We start from the raw sequence: 16,093 nt of genomic DNA, 5'->3' as shown, positions 1-16,093 counted from the left end.
TGAGCGGTAGAAAAGGCAAGAAATTTAGCGGCCGCGCTAAGCCGCTAGCGCGCACGTACCACTTCCCGACGTAATTCCCACGTGACTCGTCCATCGACGAGTAGGGGACGTCTCTGAAGCGTCAAACTCGACCTCGATCATCACCATCTCCTCCACACTGCAAGCTGCAGCCTTTCTCTGGTTCTGGCAGCCAGTGAAAAAAAGAAAAATCAAAATTTTTTTCTCACACGCCTCAATCTTGAGATGCACTTCTCCGGTCCTACAGCCATCGAGCCAAGCAACTTTGACTTGAGACTTGATGGCTGCACGAAAGCCGACTGTCGCGGCACCAACATCAGGCATTGATGATTATCAAAAATCTTCCGATTCCCCGAAACCTCGTACCGCTGTGGGACCCGCATGGCGTCTTCGATTGGCCATCAGTGACGCCAACAGACGCCGCAAACGCCGCACACGCAGTCCGACTGTCGTCCCGTGCCTCTTTGAACCAATGGGAGGTTTATCACCATGTCGTCCTCTGTCCACAGACGCAACTGTGCCACCCCAATCTGCCACGCTGGCTCTCGTTTCTGGCAACCGGGCTCTTGGGCCGACTGTGGTTACCGCGCACTAATGAGCAACTTGGGCATGTCCACCGCTGAGATGGCTCATTTTGGCTAGATCTGATTCCTCAGAATCGCTACCATGTCCACGTTTGTGTGACAATGCTCTCCAGAATTGAATCGTCTCGCTTAACGCTACTTGCTGTGGAATTGCAAGACAGTGGTCAGATGTGGATGCACCAGATGCAAAGCGTCCCCTTCACTGAGCTGTCCAGATCATGCATTAGGAGTTGGAAAAATCATGATTTGCTCCCAAGACCGAAGCTGCGGTCATTGGTCGGTTGATGGAAAAAGGAGAGTGGGAACAACACACTCCCATCCTCCCAGGGGAACTTCCCCGAGCCACCGCTTTCTTGACCCGCATAACTGCGTAGTCCTTTCGTTCTCACCGACTCCGTCTTCGCAACCTCCAGGACTAGACATGACAGAAGGACGTTCAAAACGAGCAACATCACACTAGGAAGATCCAAATGCTTCATTTAGTGTTCAAACCTTGGGCCTGTTACGAAATCCTTTTTGACACATCCAACCCATGCTATTAGAGTTCAGCGTTTATATCCTCTCGAAACCTCCCAACTCCACCTTCAGCGTCCATAAATTCGCGAATACGCCTCGCAAATCTGGCAAGGGCCCACACACAACGGCATGGCATCGCGTACATGAGCCAACCATTTACTCATTGCAGCCTCCTCGATAGGCTTGTACCAGCTATACCAAGCAGCCCCTCTGCGGTACAGCGTGAGCAAAGTAAAATGAAGCAGCGGTGGATCCGTCCATGGTGAGGACGACTTGTGCCGTCTAGGAAAGCGGTTCCACAGCTCTGTGGCAAGCTCCTCTGGCGAACTTGCTGCAGTCGTCGCTGAGGCCTCTGTGCATTGGTACTACGAAAGGTCAGGTAGGGTAGGACGATGGACCAATTGGCAGAGGAAGAAAGAAAGACGTCAGAAATAGAGAGACGGCGGCGTACCAGAAGCGATGCGAAAAAGTCGAAAAAGGAATGTCCTTTCTCGTCCTTTACGTCAAAATTGAGGTTGAGTATGGCTTCCACGATGGCATGTTTCTGTGCAATTGTTAGTTGAAAGAGCTGCTTCCAGAATGTCTTGAGTCGACTCACAATCAGTGCGGGGGGAACTTCGACTGCCATGCTGAATCGAACAATGATTCGGGCTTAGCAAGTACATGGCCGTCAGCGACGCTGCACAGTCGTATGTAGATATAGTAACCTGGGGAAGGGAAGAGAGAAAGAGGGGCGGCTGTGGATAGTCCTAATGCCTGGCTGCTGCAACCCAATTGCTCTTCCATCCGCGCCCCCGCGAGTTGCGCGAAAACGCGAGCGAGTTTTCAAGCGCTCGAGCACAACCGCCGCGCTCCTCCGTCCGGGTGTGTGACAGGTGCAAGGTTTGGGGTGGCGTGCAGCTGCAGTTGAGTGTCCGGGGCCCGCCAATCATGGCTGTCTGCCTGCTGCCCATTGGCCTCAACTTTTCCTCTTGTTGACAAGTTGTGGGAACGGCCATTTCGTTCTGCACCAAGTATGTCGCTGCCCACGTCGCTCACTCGCCGCGCAGCACCACCACCACCTCCTTATCATCCATCCACTGTGCTTGCTGCCTGCCTGCCAGCACTGCCAGCACTGCCACCACTGCCACCACTGCCACCACTGCCAGCACTGGTTCGAGAGCCGTCTCTTGCCGCTGGATTGCCTGCTTGCCTGCCTGCCTGCCTGCGGCGCCGCGCATGCCCGGCCACAAGTTCTGCCGTTCTTCCATTTTCTATTCTGGCTGTCTGCGCGTTGACGTCTCGGGACAGAGGGCGGAGCCCCATGTGCTGATGCATCGTTTGCGTTGCTGTACCAAGCCATCAAATGAAGCTTGTGGCCCTCTGACATGGTACCTGAATCCTCGATATAGCAGCTTGTCATACGCCGCAGTCGACGAGCCCCAAAGTTTCTTTGCACACCAGGTTTCATGTTGAGTGAGCCAGCTCCCGTTGCTCTGTTCCTTCATTCCTCGAATATCAAGAGATGTCTCCAGAGCCAAGGCCTAGACGAAGCCATTGGACACTCTTTTATTCAACTGGCGCCTGGTTACTGCTTGGTACCAGTTGGAGACTGACTGTGATTGTTTTGATTGGATGCCTCGTTGGACTGAAGTTCCTCCAAGATGGCTGGCGATGGCGCATCTTGTCGCGAAAAGCAGTCATCGTGTCGATCCTCCTGCCACCTGGTGGTCTTGTTGGGTTAATGGCAGTTTACACTCGATCTAAGTCTTGTTGCTAGGTATTGTTGTTGTCAGCCAATTGCGAACTTTCTTTTTCCCGGAAACGCTTCCGCAGCCCGTTCGATTGCACAAAAATCAAAAATCAAACAAAAAGGAAACGGCCTCGATCGTGGGCCAAATTCAAGGCTGATGGTTGGGTCCTCCGATGGCGTTCATGCCCATTGCCCAGCAGCTTGGTCTGACTGCGAGATGTGCGCCAGCGGCGTAGGCGTCAAGACGCCAGCATTGATGAAAATCTGCCGTCCTGCGGAAGTCCGGGCACCTGCTGATGAGATGAAGTCAAGTTTAGCTGTCACTCTAGACTGGGATTGAGCGGCAAGGAGCGAGCGGTGACTGATCAGGGTTGCTGGTCTCGCCAATCTCGATTGGGGTCAGCCTCCACCAATTCCGTAAACTCGTGGTACGGTTGTCATGATCCGACCCATTAGTCCCCGAACAAACAATAGCAGTGCACAGAGATGCAACCAATCATGACTGATCGCAAAGGGATCCGAATGCAAAGGGATCCGAATGCAAAGGAATCGATCAATATGTGTTTCCATACAAGATGGTCCAATTTACAATTGAGCAAGAATTCCCAGTAATGACCCACGGAGAAGACGTGTACCTTGGCTCCTCGTCAGGACCTTGACGTGTTCTTCACCTAATTGAAGAATTGTTGTTCCTCTGAAGGATCAAGTGTCAGCCTTCGAAAAGAAAATAGGCGAGAGACTGTCCAGCTTTCGCTTTGTTGTCTCCACGCCGCATTGCCCGAAAGTATGTGCCGCAGGGCCTTGCCTTGACGCAATGACTTGATTTTGGGCATCCATCCACATGCACCAGAGGGCCATGGGAAATCCAGTAGAGCTTCGTTTACAGTCGTCTACGCCTCTTCTGTCACTACGTGTCTCGTTCTATCCGGAGTCTCTCAGCGCTTGAGCTGACTTCCGGTTAGAACGGTGCCCGAAATGCGACCTGTTGGGCTGGAAGTTGACCGTGTCTTTTCAGGTACCCTCCATGTCCTCGTCCTCGATGCTTTCGTCATCCTCCCATTCCTCAGCGTCCTCTTCGCCTTCAACTGGGGGACCCAGAATCTTGTTGAGCTCCTCTACGAGCTCAGTCGCGTGATCCCGCAAGCGATCGTCTTCGTATTCCAGCATTTGGTATAGCCTGAGGCTGTTGGTGAGCCAGTCTCGACTTGTCTTGAGCAGCCCCTTGATTGTTTCGTCGTCCTCAGTGCCCTTTTTCTTCTCCGCCATCAAGTGCAGACACCAGCCACCCAGGTACCACGCCTCGACGCTAGAGTCGTCTTCAAGCACGAGGCGCTCAAGGACCTCGATTGCTTCGTCTTCCATCTCGGCCTCCATCAGAAGTCTAGCCAAGCTGATCCGCACGGGGAAGTCTGGAACTTTGGGGTCCTCAGGCTTGAGATCTTTCCACAGGTCCATGCTCATGTTGAGCGCTGTCCGTGCTTCCTCATGACGTAGCTGGGATATCCGAACGGAAGCCAGAGTTTGCAATGATTCGGGGCAGTTGGGGTGGACCAGGAGTGCTTCTGTAATAAGCGCTTCGCATCGTTGCTCGGCATCTTCCTCCCACCTGCGACTTTTCAGTACTGGTTAGACGCTCCAGACCACCTCTAACTTACGAAAGATCCGTCATGTAGACCTCGACCACACCACATAGGGCATTTGCCAACTTCCTCTTCTTCTCGTCAAGCGCCAGCGTCTTCTCTTCGCTGTTGGGCTTGGACTCCCACTCGCCGATTTCTCTTCTCAGAACCTCGACGCCCTTTTCAAACCAGGCTACGCTCTCTGCTCCACCCTCATCGCACAGTTGCGCTAACCACAGAAACTTTTCTGCCCCTCCTCCTTGGCTTTCGGGGACTTGTCCTTCTTCATCCAATGCAGCGGCAACCAGGAAATAGTCACTCGCAGTCTCTGCATCGCCCAGCTCCACGTTAATCTCGCCCAGCAAACTGATGGCGGGAAGAGCTGCAGCACTCGGCGGGCTGTCTGGGTCGGGCTGGAGCTGGGCCAAGGCGCGCCGAGCTTTGATGAGCGCTTCTTCGGGTTGCGAGGTATGAAGGAGGGTTGTGGCCTCGGCGAGCATTTGTTCGGCCGACATATTGCTTCCGCCGTTCTTTGCGCTCTTTTTGGACTTGATTTTTTTGCCGCGAGGTTTCGTTTTCGCCATTCCGGACGACGGCGATAGAAAAGGAGAGATGCCGAAGAAACGCGCGCGTAATTGAGCTCCGACACGATTCAGAACTTTGCGGAGGAGAAAAGTCCAAATCTCCGGCCCGCGATGTTGGAGGACGCGCTTGCGGGAGCTCACGTCAAAAAATGTCGGCCAAGATGCGGCGCTATGACCACTTTCCCGCTGGGCGGTGACCAGGGCATGGCAGATGCGCGGGACAAGTTCCGCCCCGCTGATGCTGGGTTGCGACGTCAATTTCAGTCCTAACACCAAACCGCCCAAGCAACCACCAAAATGGGAAGGGAAGATCAAAAAGAGGAGCGAGAGGTCCTCGAATCGATCTTTCCGGATGAGATCACTGGTACGCTTTTTCTTTCATTTTCCCCCATGGATATATCTGCGCAAAAGTTATCCCAGAGCTGACCATGTTGTGCAGACATCTCCGATACCGAGTACCGGGTGTCGATAACTCTGGACCTCGAGAATGAGCCTGGCGATGAAACACCACCGCGTACACTCTGCCCCCACCAAATCTGCGTCCAACGGACGATCCCAAACTAACGCGCGCACCAAATCCAAACCAACAGCGACCTTCCTCCTCCGCGTCTCATACCCCGAAGCCTACCCAGATGTAGGACCCGACCTCGACATCCTCGCCGCTCCCAACACGCCCAAGCACCCGCACCTCGACCTCTCCGAAGACAAGCCGGCGCTGCTATCTGCGCTGGAGCCCACCGTCGAGGAGAACCTCGGCATGGCCATGGTCTTCACGCTTGTGTCGGCGCTGAAAGAGGCTGCCGAGCAACTCGTCATGGATCGCCGCAATGCCGCCGCCGAAGCCCACGACGCCGAGATGCGCAAGGCCGAGGAGGCTGAGAATGCAAAGTTCATGGGCGAGCGCGTCACGCGCGAGCGCTTTTTGGAGTGGAGAGAGAAGTTTTACAAGGAGATGGCGGAGAAGGAGAGGAAGGAGGCTGAAGAGAAGATGATGGAGGATGCGAAGAAGCGCAAGGGTGCTGGTGGCGGTGGTTCGGGATCCGGCGAGAAGAAGTTGACGGGAAGGCAGCTCTGGGAGAGGGGCTTGGCTGGTAAGGGCGAGGATGAGGAGGAGGATGATATTGCGGAGGGCGTTAAAGGCGTGAAAATTGGGGCTTAAGGAAAGCGACGCGAAGAGCCTGCGAATTGGAAGACCCGATGTGGGAGCGCTGTTGGTGGAGCTCAACACAGACAGCACTCATGGTTGTAGAATGAAGAGGCTGAAAAAGTCACGCATTTCTCCACGCTGCCGCTAGTCGGGCTTCACTTTCTTGAAATTTTGTTTTTGATCAAGCCTGATCTTCGTCGATAGGTTTTGCATTGCGCTTCGCCTTCAAATTTTGCTTCAACTTCTTCTTGAAAGACTTGCGCTCCTCCTCCTCCTTCTTTGCCAGCACCTCCTCGCGATCAACAATGCCCTGCATAATTCGTCCAGTCCTGATTTTACTCATCTTTTGTTGCTTCCAATCGGCAAGCAAAATTTCGCGAAAATTATCCACCTCCCTTGTCCATTCGATGTTCATATTATCTTCCGCGCCCTCATCCGGGTTGTCGCAGTCACCAATGCCAAGTGATGCCTCAAGCAGATTGTCCCAAAAGTCTTCATGCTTTGCCTGCGGCATCATGTCGTGCTCGATCGCTGTGTGCCAGTTTTGCCGCTTTTGGGCTCTTTCAGCGTTGAATCGTAGTATGCGGCCCAAGTTCTGTGGCTGCGGTTTGCTGTACATGAGAAACGGGATGCCATTATTGACGCGCAGTTTCGGGACCTTGCGTTTGCCAGAGACGGACATAAAGGGCCGAGTTGCGAGCAGCTGTTGCTCCGGTGGAGGACACGCGGCTGGGGGTCGCCCTTCGGGCTTCTTGGGGAACCTTGGTGGTCGCGGCGGACGCTTGAGATACGGAGCAGTCTGATCAAGAAGCTCGGAGATGTGCTCGATGGAAGCCGTGTCACCCTTGACGGCGCGGTCGAACATGTCAAGCGTCTAGAGTATACAACGTCAGAGCGAAATGAATAAAAGGCCTTCGCAAGCCGAACGTACGTCGTAGCCGGTACAGAAAGCCATTGACAACAAACGGGAGCTATGGACTAGCTGGTTGCGTCGAAACTTGTTGCGCACTACATTGCGCAACGTCTCCCGCTCCTCAGCGACCACCGGGACAGATGCGCATGATGCGAGCAGCGCGCGGTAGAGGGCAATGGCTGGGATTTGAGTTAACAGGCAGTGGGCGCGTGGAATGGGACAAGAGTACCAGCTACCCGGTGGGTGCTCGTGTTCCTAGGTACGAGAAATGGCGGCATTCATGTGTCGGCCATGGGTGAGTGCAGAACGAGGAGCCGTGCTAAGCGAAGGTCAGGATTTCGAGGCCGGCGAGCCGTGCAGGCGTTTGGTCCCTAGGTGGCGCGGGAGCACGTGCCAATGTCGTCACTCGGTTCTTGCGCAGACCCTTTGGCTATCTAGGTTTTTCGAAAATGGCTCAGGATCACGGAGGACACCAGAAGAGTTTTGGTCAACTGCATGAACACATGGCTGTATCTAAGTCTGTCCAATAAAGAGAAAGTTTATAATTTCTATGCTGTCTTTGGCACGTCAATGACAAACGGTTAGTAGTCGACACTGGACTCAAGTTATTTGGGTCGCTACAAATGGAATTGCTCGTCTAACTCCGCAGCTATGCAGAGCAAAGAGATGTCATGTCAAATTCATGACGTAAGTTCCACCCAAAATCGATGTCCCAAGTGGAGATCAGAAGCAGGCTTCAAAGCCGAAGCAGAAGTGTGTTGGAACGTTTTAGCCACAGGCCGGATCGTCACTGGTAAAGTATTGTACGTATGGAGATGATGAGGACCGCTTCAAGAGTAGGTCGTGCCTTCGGGAGGCTGGGGAAGCTTCTTGTGCTGAGGAAGGGCCATGAACCTGAAATTGTAAGCACTGCTTCAAATCTTTGGCCAGTATACAACCTACCTCCTGAGTTCAATAAGAATGGTCTCCATGGTGAAGTCCCGCTTCCACTGCGCGAGGCAGGGCAGCTTTGATGGGTCAACCTGTACACGCCTTAGTCTAACCCCAGCCTGTCGTATCATTCCAACGCGATACCTTTCCATTGCTCTGGTTCACACACGGCAGGTTGATCTTGGATACGAATGTGACCTCAGGAGGCGCGTCAGGGTATTGTTCGCCGCAGTGGATCTTGACGCTGTATATGCGGTTCTCGTGGACGCTCTGCAGAGTTGTTGTCAACGGCTGATTGGAACGCGGGAGAAACGGCGACATACGTGAGGGGGACCAAGAATCGTGCCGTTCCAGTTGGACATGAGAAGGTCGTCGCCATTCTCCAGACCGTATGAGCAGGCTTCAGCTCCGAGACCCTTCTCACCCTTCTCGAGCTCCTCCAGCAAACGGAAATTCCGTGGCACTTTGGCACCCATGATTCAGCGGGGTAAACGGACGGTTCTGAAGATGACGTAAGTGTTGATTTTTGTAGTCGGGCGCCGCGGAGGTCGGACAAAGCTGCTGAGAGAGGTTGCAGCTCGTGGAGCTCGGCGAGCAATGGAGGATGGAGGAGAGGGTCGAGAGGAGAGGTGGGTGGTTAGTTGGAGCAAACACTCGGCGTGCAATGCGTCCAGGTAGCACCTCAGGCAAGCGCAGCGGGCGGTGAGTTGGAACGCATCAGCGGCGACAGGGGTCTTTCTTGGCACCACTCCTTCACGTGCCTTGCCTCAACTGACCTGAACACTTAGAAGCCACGCAAGCATCGCCATCCCAACTTCAACTCTCGTTTTGGCAAGCCTGATGCCGCCAACAGCCTACTTACGAGCATGACAGCGCAGATTCTCAGCTCTGAGCTGACCAATCTCATCCAGGATTCAAAGCGCAAGAATCCCGAGCTACGAAATGTCCGTTTCCTCGGCCGCTTCCAACAAACACCCTGGCCCATGGCTGACCGAGCTTCCAGGCCGCAGACAAATCGCTCCAGGAACTCAAGGCCCTGCCCTCTACGTCTGAGGTCCAGCTAGCTGCCGGTTGGTACATGCCAGACCGCCAATGGCTCCCTAGTGCTTGACTGATGCTGAAAAAGACTTGGTCCGCCGGCCACAATTTATCGACCCCTTCGTCAAAGCATGCACTACTCAAAATGCCAGGTTCGCTGGGGCCGCCGTTGTCTGCCTTCAGCGACTTATTGTAATGAGCGCTGTCCCCCGCAGCAGGCTGAGTGAGGTCCTTGATGCTTTCAAAGATTCCAGCCAACTGAGTAATTCCCAACGCCCGTCATCATCCAAATGCCAATGGCTCCTGACGCGCTCCAGGTTTGGATACTCAATTGAAGATTCTCCAAGCACTACCCTCCTTGCTCCAGAATTACTCCAATGACATTAGAGGTGAATTGCTTTCGAGCGTGCTGCAAGTCTGTTCTTCATTGCAAACGGCAAAGAATCCCGCTATCAGCGGAACTGCTGCTGCCACGCTACAGCAACTCGTCATCTCCACATTTGAAAAAGTGGTTGCGGAAGATGGTAAGCGGTACGATGCGTAAGGTGCTCCTCACAACTCTGACAGCAAAAAAAAGCAAAGCAACTCGAAATCCCAACGGTAGCAGAGGTCCCGAGTGAAGCTGGGCCCGTCGTTGTGCGTCCTGCTGCACACGACGCCTACAAGGTGAAGCAAGTCGCTATCAAATTCCCCACACGTGCTTACTTAGTAAACAGGTCTTTCGTGACATTTGTCTTTTGACCGAAGGCAATAGACCCCAGTCGATACGATTTTCGCCAATTTCTCAAGCTTCAGGTCTTGAATTGATCGAGGCTGTTCTCAGTAATCATGGGAACCTCTTCTTGACTCATCCAGAACAGGGAAATGTGCTTCGTGTCCATCTGATGCCACTCGTCATCAAGGCCATATCGGAGCGACTGACATTTCCCATTACCTTGCGGATCATGCGCGTCTTCAATCTGCTGCTTAGACAACACATCACCATCTTGTCTTCAGAATGCGGCATGGCTCTAGGCCTACTGAATCATATGCTTGATCCTGATGCTGCAACCCCTTGGAAACGCGCCATGTGCATGGAGATTTTCCGAAATCTGTATTCGGATCCCAATCTCATCTTGCAGATCTACTCCCACTATGATGCCAGAGAAGACAGTAAGCCGGTGATTCGCGACAACCTGGCCATTTTTGTTCGACTCTCGACCGAAAAGCCATCCGTCATTGGCTTGGGACAACAGTCCACTGCTCCGGTTGGAGCCCCGGAGAACGATGCTCCGGCAGCGCAAGCCGCTTTGGAAGCTGGTGCCGTAGCAGGAATAATTGGCGGTGCTCCAAGCCTTGCCAGTGTGCCAGGGATCAGTACGCAGTGGAGCACGCTCAGAATTCCATGCATGGATCACCTAGATAAGCTCGAGCCTCCGTCGCTGCCAGAAACATACATCTACAGTCTTGTCTTGAGCTGCATCAACAACTTTTCCGAGAGCCTTGCCAAGTTCATTTTGCCTTTGACAGTCCACAAAGACGGTAAAAAGAAGTCGAAAAAGGGCACCAACTCTCAAGAACAAGCGGAACCACAGACGCCCGAGGAGGAGAAGCCCAAGAGCCGGGTTGCTCGATCTCAATCTTTCCGCCGAAGAACTGTGCCCGTCAATCCCTTGGACCTCAAGCACAACCCAGCCGAGGATGCCATCAAAATGAGCGCCGCGGCCATCAACGATTGCTGGCCAGCAGTGCTTGCAACTTGCTCGACATTTTTGAATGCTGCATTGGACGCCGACTACTACCACGACCTCGTTCGCTCTATCCAAAAATTCACGCAGATAGCAGGACTGCTGCGACTTTCCACGCCTCGGGATGCATTTCTCACCACCCTGGGTAAAGCCGCTGTCCCTCCGACCATCTTCACCGCTACAGTCTCAACCCCGAAAGCTTCTGGCTCTGGAAATGAGACACCTACCGTCTTCAACAACAGCAAAGGCTTGTTGAGTGTAGACAGCTTGGTGAGCCAGGGGCCAGAAAAGAACAGAGCTTCTTCGTTTGATACTGGGGTCCCGACTCTCAGCACTCGCAATCTTCTCTGTCTCCGGGCGCTTCTAAATCTCGCCATTGCTCTTGGCCCGACACTTGAATCTGCGTGGTCCATCATCTTTGAGACGCTGCAGCAAGCCGACATCATCATGGCTGCTGCGAATACTGGGAGCACTGGTCGTGACAGAAGAGGCAACCGTCATGACGGCGGAGCACTGGCTCAAAGTATGGGGTCTGAAGTCGCCGCCGTACAGGCCGCTGCCTCGAGACTCTTCGAGAGTACTGTTGACTTTCCTAATGATTCTTTCGTACAGGTCCTCAGTTCATTGTGTGCTCTGCTCGAGGGCAAACCACGAGCGCAATCAACCGGCCAAGGACCTTCAACGCCAACCACAGAACGAAGGGAGAGCAGCTTTGGCGTCAACATCAAACCCGAGCTTCACGTGCAGGACTACGTCTTTCCCCTCCACAAGATTGGTGACCTGGGGACGCTCAATGCCAATCGGTTAATCAGTTTTGACCCGGAGATTAGTGGTTGGACAGTGTTCATCAACACATTGGTCCATGTCGCGACGAAAGGATCAGTAAGCAGCTCAGTTCGCCTACTGGCCATTGACGTGCTGAGTCGACTGGTCCAAGACGTCGCAAGGGAAGCCAAGAATGAAGACCAGGAGCTAAAAAATGAAATTCATGAACGAATTCTAGGGGCTTTACACCAAGTGGTCGGGGCTCTCTATGAGGGTGCCAGTGGCCCTGAGGACGAACTTGACGAGACTGACATTGAAGTTCACGTCGTTGTCCTGGACGCTCTCAAAGCATTGCTTGAGCAATTTGGAGACTCCCTTGTCGTGGGATGGAGCCTAGTTTTCCTGCTGGCTGGAAGCGCCTTTACTGGTGCAGCGACCAAGAACAGGAAGGACCAATCCAACGCGTTGATATCTGAAGCTGCCAGCAAGACTGCATCCGGAATGATCTCGACAAGAATTGGAAGGCTCGCCTTTGGATCCGTTCAACTCATTTGCGGAGACTTCCTTGCGGCTATTCCTGACGACTCCATTTTGATGCTTCTCGATCTCTTGTACCTTTTCTGCGACCAGAAAGAAGATTTGAACATGTCTCTCACGGTATGAATATTTGACTATATTATGAACCAAGACTGACAGCAGACAGACGATTACATTCTTCTGGAATGTTTCCGATTACCTTCGTGGTCGCGCCGATGCGGCAAAGATAGAAGAGCTTGCCACCAAGTCCGTGTCCGTCGAAGATCCCGGCACCCACATTCGAGAAGACGTCAAAGTGCACTCGCTCCCCGCAATGTGGCTCCATCTCCTCCTCCGGATAGCGTCGGTAGCTCAGGACCGTCGGGCAGAGGTCAGAAACGGCACGCTCCACACTCTCTTGCGCATATTCGACAATTATGGAGACCAGCTTACTCCAGCATCATGGAATCTTTGTCTTCGTGCCATCATATTCCACATGTTGCATTCAAACATCAAAGACCAGAAAGAGCTCCAGTCTGCTTCGCCACCTCTAAGCCCCGAGGAAGTCAAAGGTTGGGTTGAAACGACACGGATCATCCTCAATGGCTTGGTAAAACTGTTCTCAAACTACCAAGAGAACATCCTCCGGGCTCCAAAATTTTCGCAGCTTTGGAGCACAATGTTTGAGCATTTCAGGACCTACTTGACCTGTGGGTCACAGGCTGTGAACGCCGTAACATACGGCGCGGTAGCCGGCCTACTCGGAAAGATTGACTCTTCCGATCAAGTTGGAGAAGCTGCCATCAGCCAAGCCAGTCAAATTTGGCTCAATGATTTCCCTTTCGGTCGTTCGACCACTCCTTCGGACTCCGAAAATGTCGACGCGTTTTTGGCATACGTGCATTGCTTCAAGGAGGTCTACCGTCTTTTCGGGCAAAAACTTGTCGTAGAAGATTTGTCAAAAGCAGCGTCCAATCTTCGTCGATGTGTGGCGGAAGAGGAGAGCACGACATACTCGTCGGACAAAGACCTGCTGACTGCGTTGCAGAGACAGATACTTGATAGCATCCAAATGATCAAGACTGACTTCGAAGGTGCGCCAACTGTCCTGGTCAAATGCTTGGCCAAGTTCATCGCCTTCCCTTTCGAAACACCCGATAACTCTGGCGGGAATACCTTTGTCGCTCTGTCAAAGGCTTCCATGGAGAAGGTTGAAACTGTGATCGACCAGCACATCGGGAAGTCCGAGTTGTTTACTCAAGGCGCGCTACTCTCTTCTCTTCAAAGCCTCTCTACTCCGATTCGTCTTAAGTATGCATGGAAGACTCCAGGCAAAGCACCACCAATCTGGCAAAGGGCTACGACGACGGCGCTCAACATCTGCGGCCCTGCCCTCGCCAATGCCGAACGACTTTCGATTTCGCCAGACGACCTCATTCCTATCTGGGCAGAAACTGCCGCCATCGCCGACGGCATCGCCCGCGCCGACCTCACGGCCGCCACAGCCAACACTCCAATCTTGGACGACGAAAGCTTCGACATGAAATCGCTCACTGCGCTGCGCAACATCATAATCCCGCGCCTAGGCGCTACTTACATCCCACCCACTACGCGCAACGCCTACGCGCTGTCTCTCTTCACCACGTCTCTCATCCATTCCCCCTCCATTTCCGATCTCCCACCTCGTTCCAAGCTCGAATCTGGCGCAGACCCCCTTGCCGACCTATACCGTCCCCGCCACGGCCGCACCTTCGATCCCGCACCCACGCCGCGAATGCGCATGTCTTACGTCTGCCTGCGCGAGCTCCTCGCCCTCGTCGCCAAGACGGACGGCTCGCCCGAGCGCGTCGCGCTCGCCCAGGCAGCGGCGCCCTTCTTGCTCCTGCGCGCGGGTCTGGTGCTCAAGGGCTACGTCGCCGACCAGCCGCTGAGAGGGCGGCTCCCGCTGCCGGAAAGCCAGCGCAGCGAGTTGCTGTTTTTCGCTAAGGAGTTGAGGGAGTTGGCTGCCGAAGAGGGCGCATTTGGCGACGACGTGGAGAGGAAGGGCGCTGCTGCTGCTGGTGGAAGCACAAAAGCAAAGGTGGCGTTGGAGAAGCAGCATTTGAAGGTGTTGTACCCCTTGATTGTGAAGGCTGTTGGCGTCGCGGGGAGAGATGGCGAGGTGCTGGCCGTGTTGAGGCGCCTGTTGGAAGCGGTGCCGGTGAATGATGGCTTTGCTGGGTTTGAGTAGGCTCACAGATCTATCATGTAGTAGTCTCGAAATTTTGAACCCCCGTTCTCACTGATTCTGCCTGGCTACTTTTTGATTCTGTCTGGCTACCTATACGGAAAACGCCCTTTCCACTGATCCAGAATCTTCCAGCTGCGCTCTTGAATCATTTCTCTCGTTAACTTTGTGAGTCTGAGGGAGCCCCAGAGAAATCCATGCGCAGCGAGCATGAAGTGTTTGTAGTAGACGCATGTACGGAGGAGTGCTTCCACGTTACATAACGTGAAGTGAAGTCTCAGTCGCCACTAGGTTCGGGCTGAAGCGAAAGCGACGCAAAGTCGACGTCCTCAGCAAACGGACGCGGAAAGTGAGGCTCCGGGGTGAGCAAGCCCTGAAAGTACTGCGACCTATCCTGGTTCCAAGGGTAGTACCTATCGATGTCCTTGCAGGGGGGGATAAGGAGGAGGAAATCGACCTTCTTCTGGGCATGAGCCTTGGAAATGTCCTGCCAGAACTCGACGGGGGCGGTGTGGATGTCGTGGAACTCGTTGCCGCCGTCGTCATGCCACTCGGGCGTGGCGGCCCAGACCCAGACGTCGAGGTAGAGACGACGCAGCGGCGAGGCGGGCGAGAGATTGGTGTACAGCAGGTCGGCGTTCTGGCGCAGGGCGAGGGCGTACTCGGGGGAGGATTCGAAGCGCTCGATGAGGGCGAGGATGCAGGCGTTCCTGAACGGGTCGGCGAGGTACTTGTCGGCGAAGATGTAGCTGTGCATGAGGAGGTCGCCGGCGATGTCGGGGCGGTGGAACGATCCGTCGGTCGTCTTGCTCCAGAGCAGCGTGTCGTGCTCGATGATGTGGATCTGGCCTGTGTAGAGGAAGCGGAGGAACAGCGTCACGACCTTGGGGTCGTCCTCGGGCAGCTCGATTGAGTGCTTGTTGCCTTCGGCCCAGTTGCGGCTGAGGCAGGCTCGGAAGAATGGCGAGTGCATCTTGAGAAGCGGCTCGTGGACGTAGAACGTTTGCTTGTTGTTGCCAGTGCCGACCGTGACGGGGACGACTTTCTGGTCAATGCTGTTCGATGTCAGTCTGCTTGTCTTATGAAGATGTAGAAGTACAGTGGGCGCCAAAGAAAAGTGATGTCTTCCGGCACTGCTGCCGCGCCCAGGGAGCATTCGTTCACGACTAAGAGTGGAGCCTGGGAGCTGTCGTTTATTACAACAGTCGCACTTTGGGAGCAGTCATTCACAACCACGGCCGCGCGCAGGAAGCATTCGTTCGCCACTGCGGATGAACCCAGGGAGCACCGTTTTCTTTGACGCCTGAAGTGGACAAACCTACGCAAACGAAGTGTTGAGCACAACATGCTGGTGAGTGGTGAGGGACGAAGCGTAGGGGCACTGGGCATTGGCTCTGGAAAAAGCTCAGTAAGTCATTCAAAAGAGATTGTGGGCGGCGGTGTCTGTACCTCTTGATCTCGCCATTTTTCGTCACCTCATCCATGATATCATTGGCTTCTCTCCAGTACCTGCTGAACGTCTCCCTGAATCTTTTCACATTCTCATCGTCCACCGAGGCGGGATCGTTCGCCGTGTTTGCGAGAGTCGACATGCTTATGTCGTCCAGGAAGGTGAGCGTAAGTGTTGCAAACGAGAGGTGTTGTGCTTAGTCGGCGACGCGACGATGAATATTTAGAGGGCGTTACGCACGGTTACTCCCAATGCGGCTAGTGGCCTCGAAGTGAAGTGAATTGCTGTTAGGAAAACCGTACCTAGATAGTTCAGATTGGTATTCAC

The 16,093-nt window shown here is 54.0% G+C and overlaps 8 protein-coding genes across 8 annotated transcripts; 3 read left to right on the top strand and 5 right to left on the bottom strand.

Annotated features, from left to right (window-relative positions):
* Window positions 1–727: 727 nt before the first annotated feature.
* Window positions 728–1,180, bottom strand: IWZ02DRAFT_8119 (uncharacterized protein). Its single transcript, XM_066771256.1, has one exon. It carries the CDS (start codon window positions 1,079–1,081, stop codon window positions 842–844), a length of 240 nt encoding a protein of 79 aa, XP_066626888.1. The 5' UTR covers window positions 1,082–1,180; the 3' UTR covers window positions 728–841.
* A 1,044-nt stretch (window positions 1,181–2,224) lies between these two features.
* Window positions 2,225–3,353, top strand: IWZ02DRAFT_438706 (uncharacterized protein). Its single transcript, XM_066766741.1, has one exon. The coding sequence runs from the start codon at window positions 2,623–2,625 to the stop codon at window positions 2,875–2,877; it is 255 nt and encodes an 84-aa protein (XP_066626887.1). The 5' UTR covers window positions 2,225–2,622; the 3' UTR covers window positions 2,878–3,353.
* Window positions 3,354–3,640: 287 nt separating this feature from the next.
* Window positions 3,641–5,171, bottom strand: IWZ02DRAFT_8088 (TPR domain protein). Its single transcript, XM_066771252.1, has 2 exons — window positions 4,506–5,171; window positions 3,641–4,456 (listed from the first exon to the last, which is right to left on the bottom strand). The coding sequence occupies exons 1-2, from the start codon at window positions 5,051–5,053 to the stop codon at window positions 3,862–3,864; spliced, it is 1,143 nt and encodes a 380-aa protein (XP_066626886.1). The 5' UTR covers window positions 5,054–5,171; the 3' UTR covers window positions 3,641–3,861.
* Window positions 5,172–5,350: 179 nt separating this feature from the next.
* On the top strand, window positions 5,351–6,212 carry IWZ02DRAFT_369632 (ubiquitin-conjugating enzyme/RWD-like protein; the record flags this gene model as incomplete). The annotated part of the gene is made up of 3 exons (XM_066764448.1): window positions 5,351–5,417; window positions 5,493–5,567; window positions 5,644–6,212. The coding sequence occupies 3 exons, from the start codon at window positions 5,351–5,353 to the stop codon at window positions 6,210–6,212; spliced, it is 711 nt and encodes a 236-aa protein (XP_066626885.1).
* A 169-nt stretch (window positions 6,213–6,381) lies between these two features.
* IWZ02DRAFT_369663 (uncharacterized protein) lies at window positions 6,382–7,391 on the bottom strand (the record flags this gene model as incomplete). Its single annotated transcript, XM_066764451.1, has 3 exons — window positions 6,382–7,074; window positions 7,132–7,292; window positions 7,343–7,391. 3 exons carry the CDS (start codon window positions 7,389–7,391, stop codon window positions 6,382–6,384), a joined length of 903 nt encoding a protein of 300 aa, XP_066626884.1.
* A 201-nt stretch (window positions 7,392–7,592) lies between these two features.
* IWZ02DRAFT_478247 (ubiquitin-conjugating enzyme E2 variant 2) lies at window positions 7,593–8,707 on the bottom strand. The gene is made up of 4 exons (XM_066769065.1): window positions 8,367–8,707; window positions 8,188–8,313; window positions 8,056–8,135; window positions 7,593–8,007 (listed from the first exon to the last, which is right to left on the bottom strand). Exons 1-4 carry the CDS (start codon window positions 8,517–8,519, stop codon window positions 7,944–7,946), a joined length of 423 nt encoding a protein of 140 aa, XP_066626883.1. The 5' UTR covers window positions 8,520–8,707; the 3' UTR covers window positions 7,593–7,943.
* A 147-nt stretch (window positions 8,708–8,854) lies between these two features.
* IWZ02DRAFT_7963 (endosomal peripheral membrane protein-like protein) lies at window positions 8,855–14,456 on the top strand. Its single transcript, XM_066771230.1, has 7 exons — window positions 8,855–8,987; window positions 9,047–9,113; window positions 9,170–9,343; window positions 9,399–9,605; window positions 9,659–9,747; window positions 9,798–12,230; window positions 12,277–14,456. Exons 1-7 carry the CDS (start codon window positions 8,910–8,912, stop codon window positions 14,317–14,319), a joined length of 5,091 nt encoding a protein of 1,696 aa, XP_066626882.1. The 5' UTR covers window positions 8,855–8,909; the 3' UTR covers window positions 14,320–14,456.
* A 137-nt stretch (window positions 14,457–14,593) lies between these two features.
* Window positions 14,594–15,908, bottom strand: IWZ02DRAFT_428975 (uncharacterized protein; the record flags this gene model as incomplete). Its single annotated transcript, XM_066765952.1, is given in 4 exon segments — window positions 14,594–15,495; window positions 15,528–15,619; window positions 15,639–15,710; window positions 15,766–15,908. The coding sequence occupies 4 exon segments, from the start codon at window positions 15,906–15,908 to the stop codon at window positions 14,594–14,596; spliced, it is 1,209 nt and encodes a 402-aa protein (XP_066626881.1).
* Between the last annotated feature and the right edge of the window lie 185 nt (window positions 15,909–16,093).

The sequence above is a fragment of the Phyllosticta citriasiana genome (assembly GCF_038021145.1).
Source record: "Phyllosticta citriasiana strain CBS 120426 chromosome Unknown IWZ02scaffold_1, whole genome shotgun sequence".
Taxonomy (NCBI): Eukaryota; Fungi; Ascomycota; class Dothideomycetes; order Botryosphaeriales; family Phyllostictaceae; genus Phyllosticta; species Phyllosticta citriasiana.
Note: the sequence above shows the minus strand (reverse complement) of the source record. Positions and strands in the feature narration are given on the sequence as shown.

Excerpts from the sequence above, each read along its gene's own strand:
- IWZ02DRAFT_8119 (XM_066771256.1), bottom strand. The coding sequence starts at position 1,081 with ATGAAGCATTTGGATCTTCCTAGTGTGATGTTGCTCGTTTTGAACGTC.
- IWZ02DRAFT_438706 (XM_066766741.1), top strand. The coding sequence starts at position 2,623 with ATGTCTCCAGAGCCAAGGCCTAGACGAAGCCATTGGACACTCTTTTAT.
- IWZ02DRAFT_8088 (XM_066771252.1), bottom strand. The coding sequence starts at position 5,053 with ATGGCGAAAACGAAACCTCGCGGCAAAAAAATCAAGTCCAAAAAGAGC. Across the intron at positions 4,457-4,505 it reads GTCTACATGACGGATCTTTC|GTGGGAGGAAGATGCCGAGC; the intron begins GTAAGTTAGAGG and ends GAAAAGTCGCAG.
- IWZ02DRAFT_478247 (XM_066769065.1), bottom strand. The coding sequence starts at position 8,519 with ATGGGTGCCAAAGTGCCACGGAATTTCCGTTTGCTGGAGGAGCTCGAG. Across the intron at positions 8,136-8,187 it reads TGAACCAGAGCAATGGAAAG|GTTGACCCATCAAAGCTGCC; the intron begins GTATCGCGTTGG and ends AGGCGTGTACAG. Across the intron at positions 8,008-8,055 it reads ATTCTTATTGAACTCAGGAG|GTTCATGGCCCTTCCTCAGC; the intron begins GTAGGTTGTATA and ends TTACAATTTCAG.
- IWZ02DRAFT_7963 (XM_066771230.1), top strand. The coding sequence starts at position 8,910 with ATGACAGCGCAGATTCTCAGCTCTGAGCTGACCAATCTCATCCAGGAT. Across the intron at positions 9,606-9,658 it reads AAAAGTGGTTGCGGAAGATG|CAAAGCAACTCGAAATCCCA; the intron begins GTAAGCGGTACG and ends AGCAAAAAAAAG. Across the intron at positions 12,231-12,276 it reads ATTTGAACATGTCTCTCACG|ACGATTACATTCTTCTGGAA; the intron begins GTATGAATATTT and ends GACAGCAGACAG.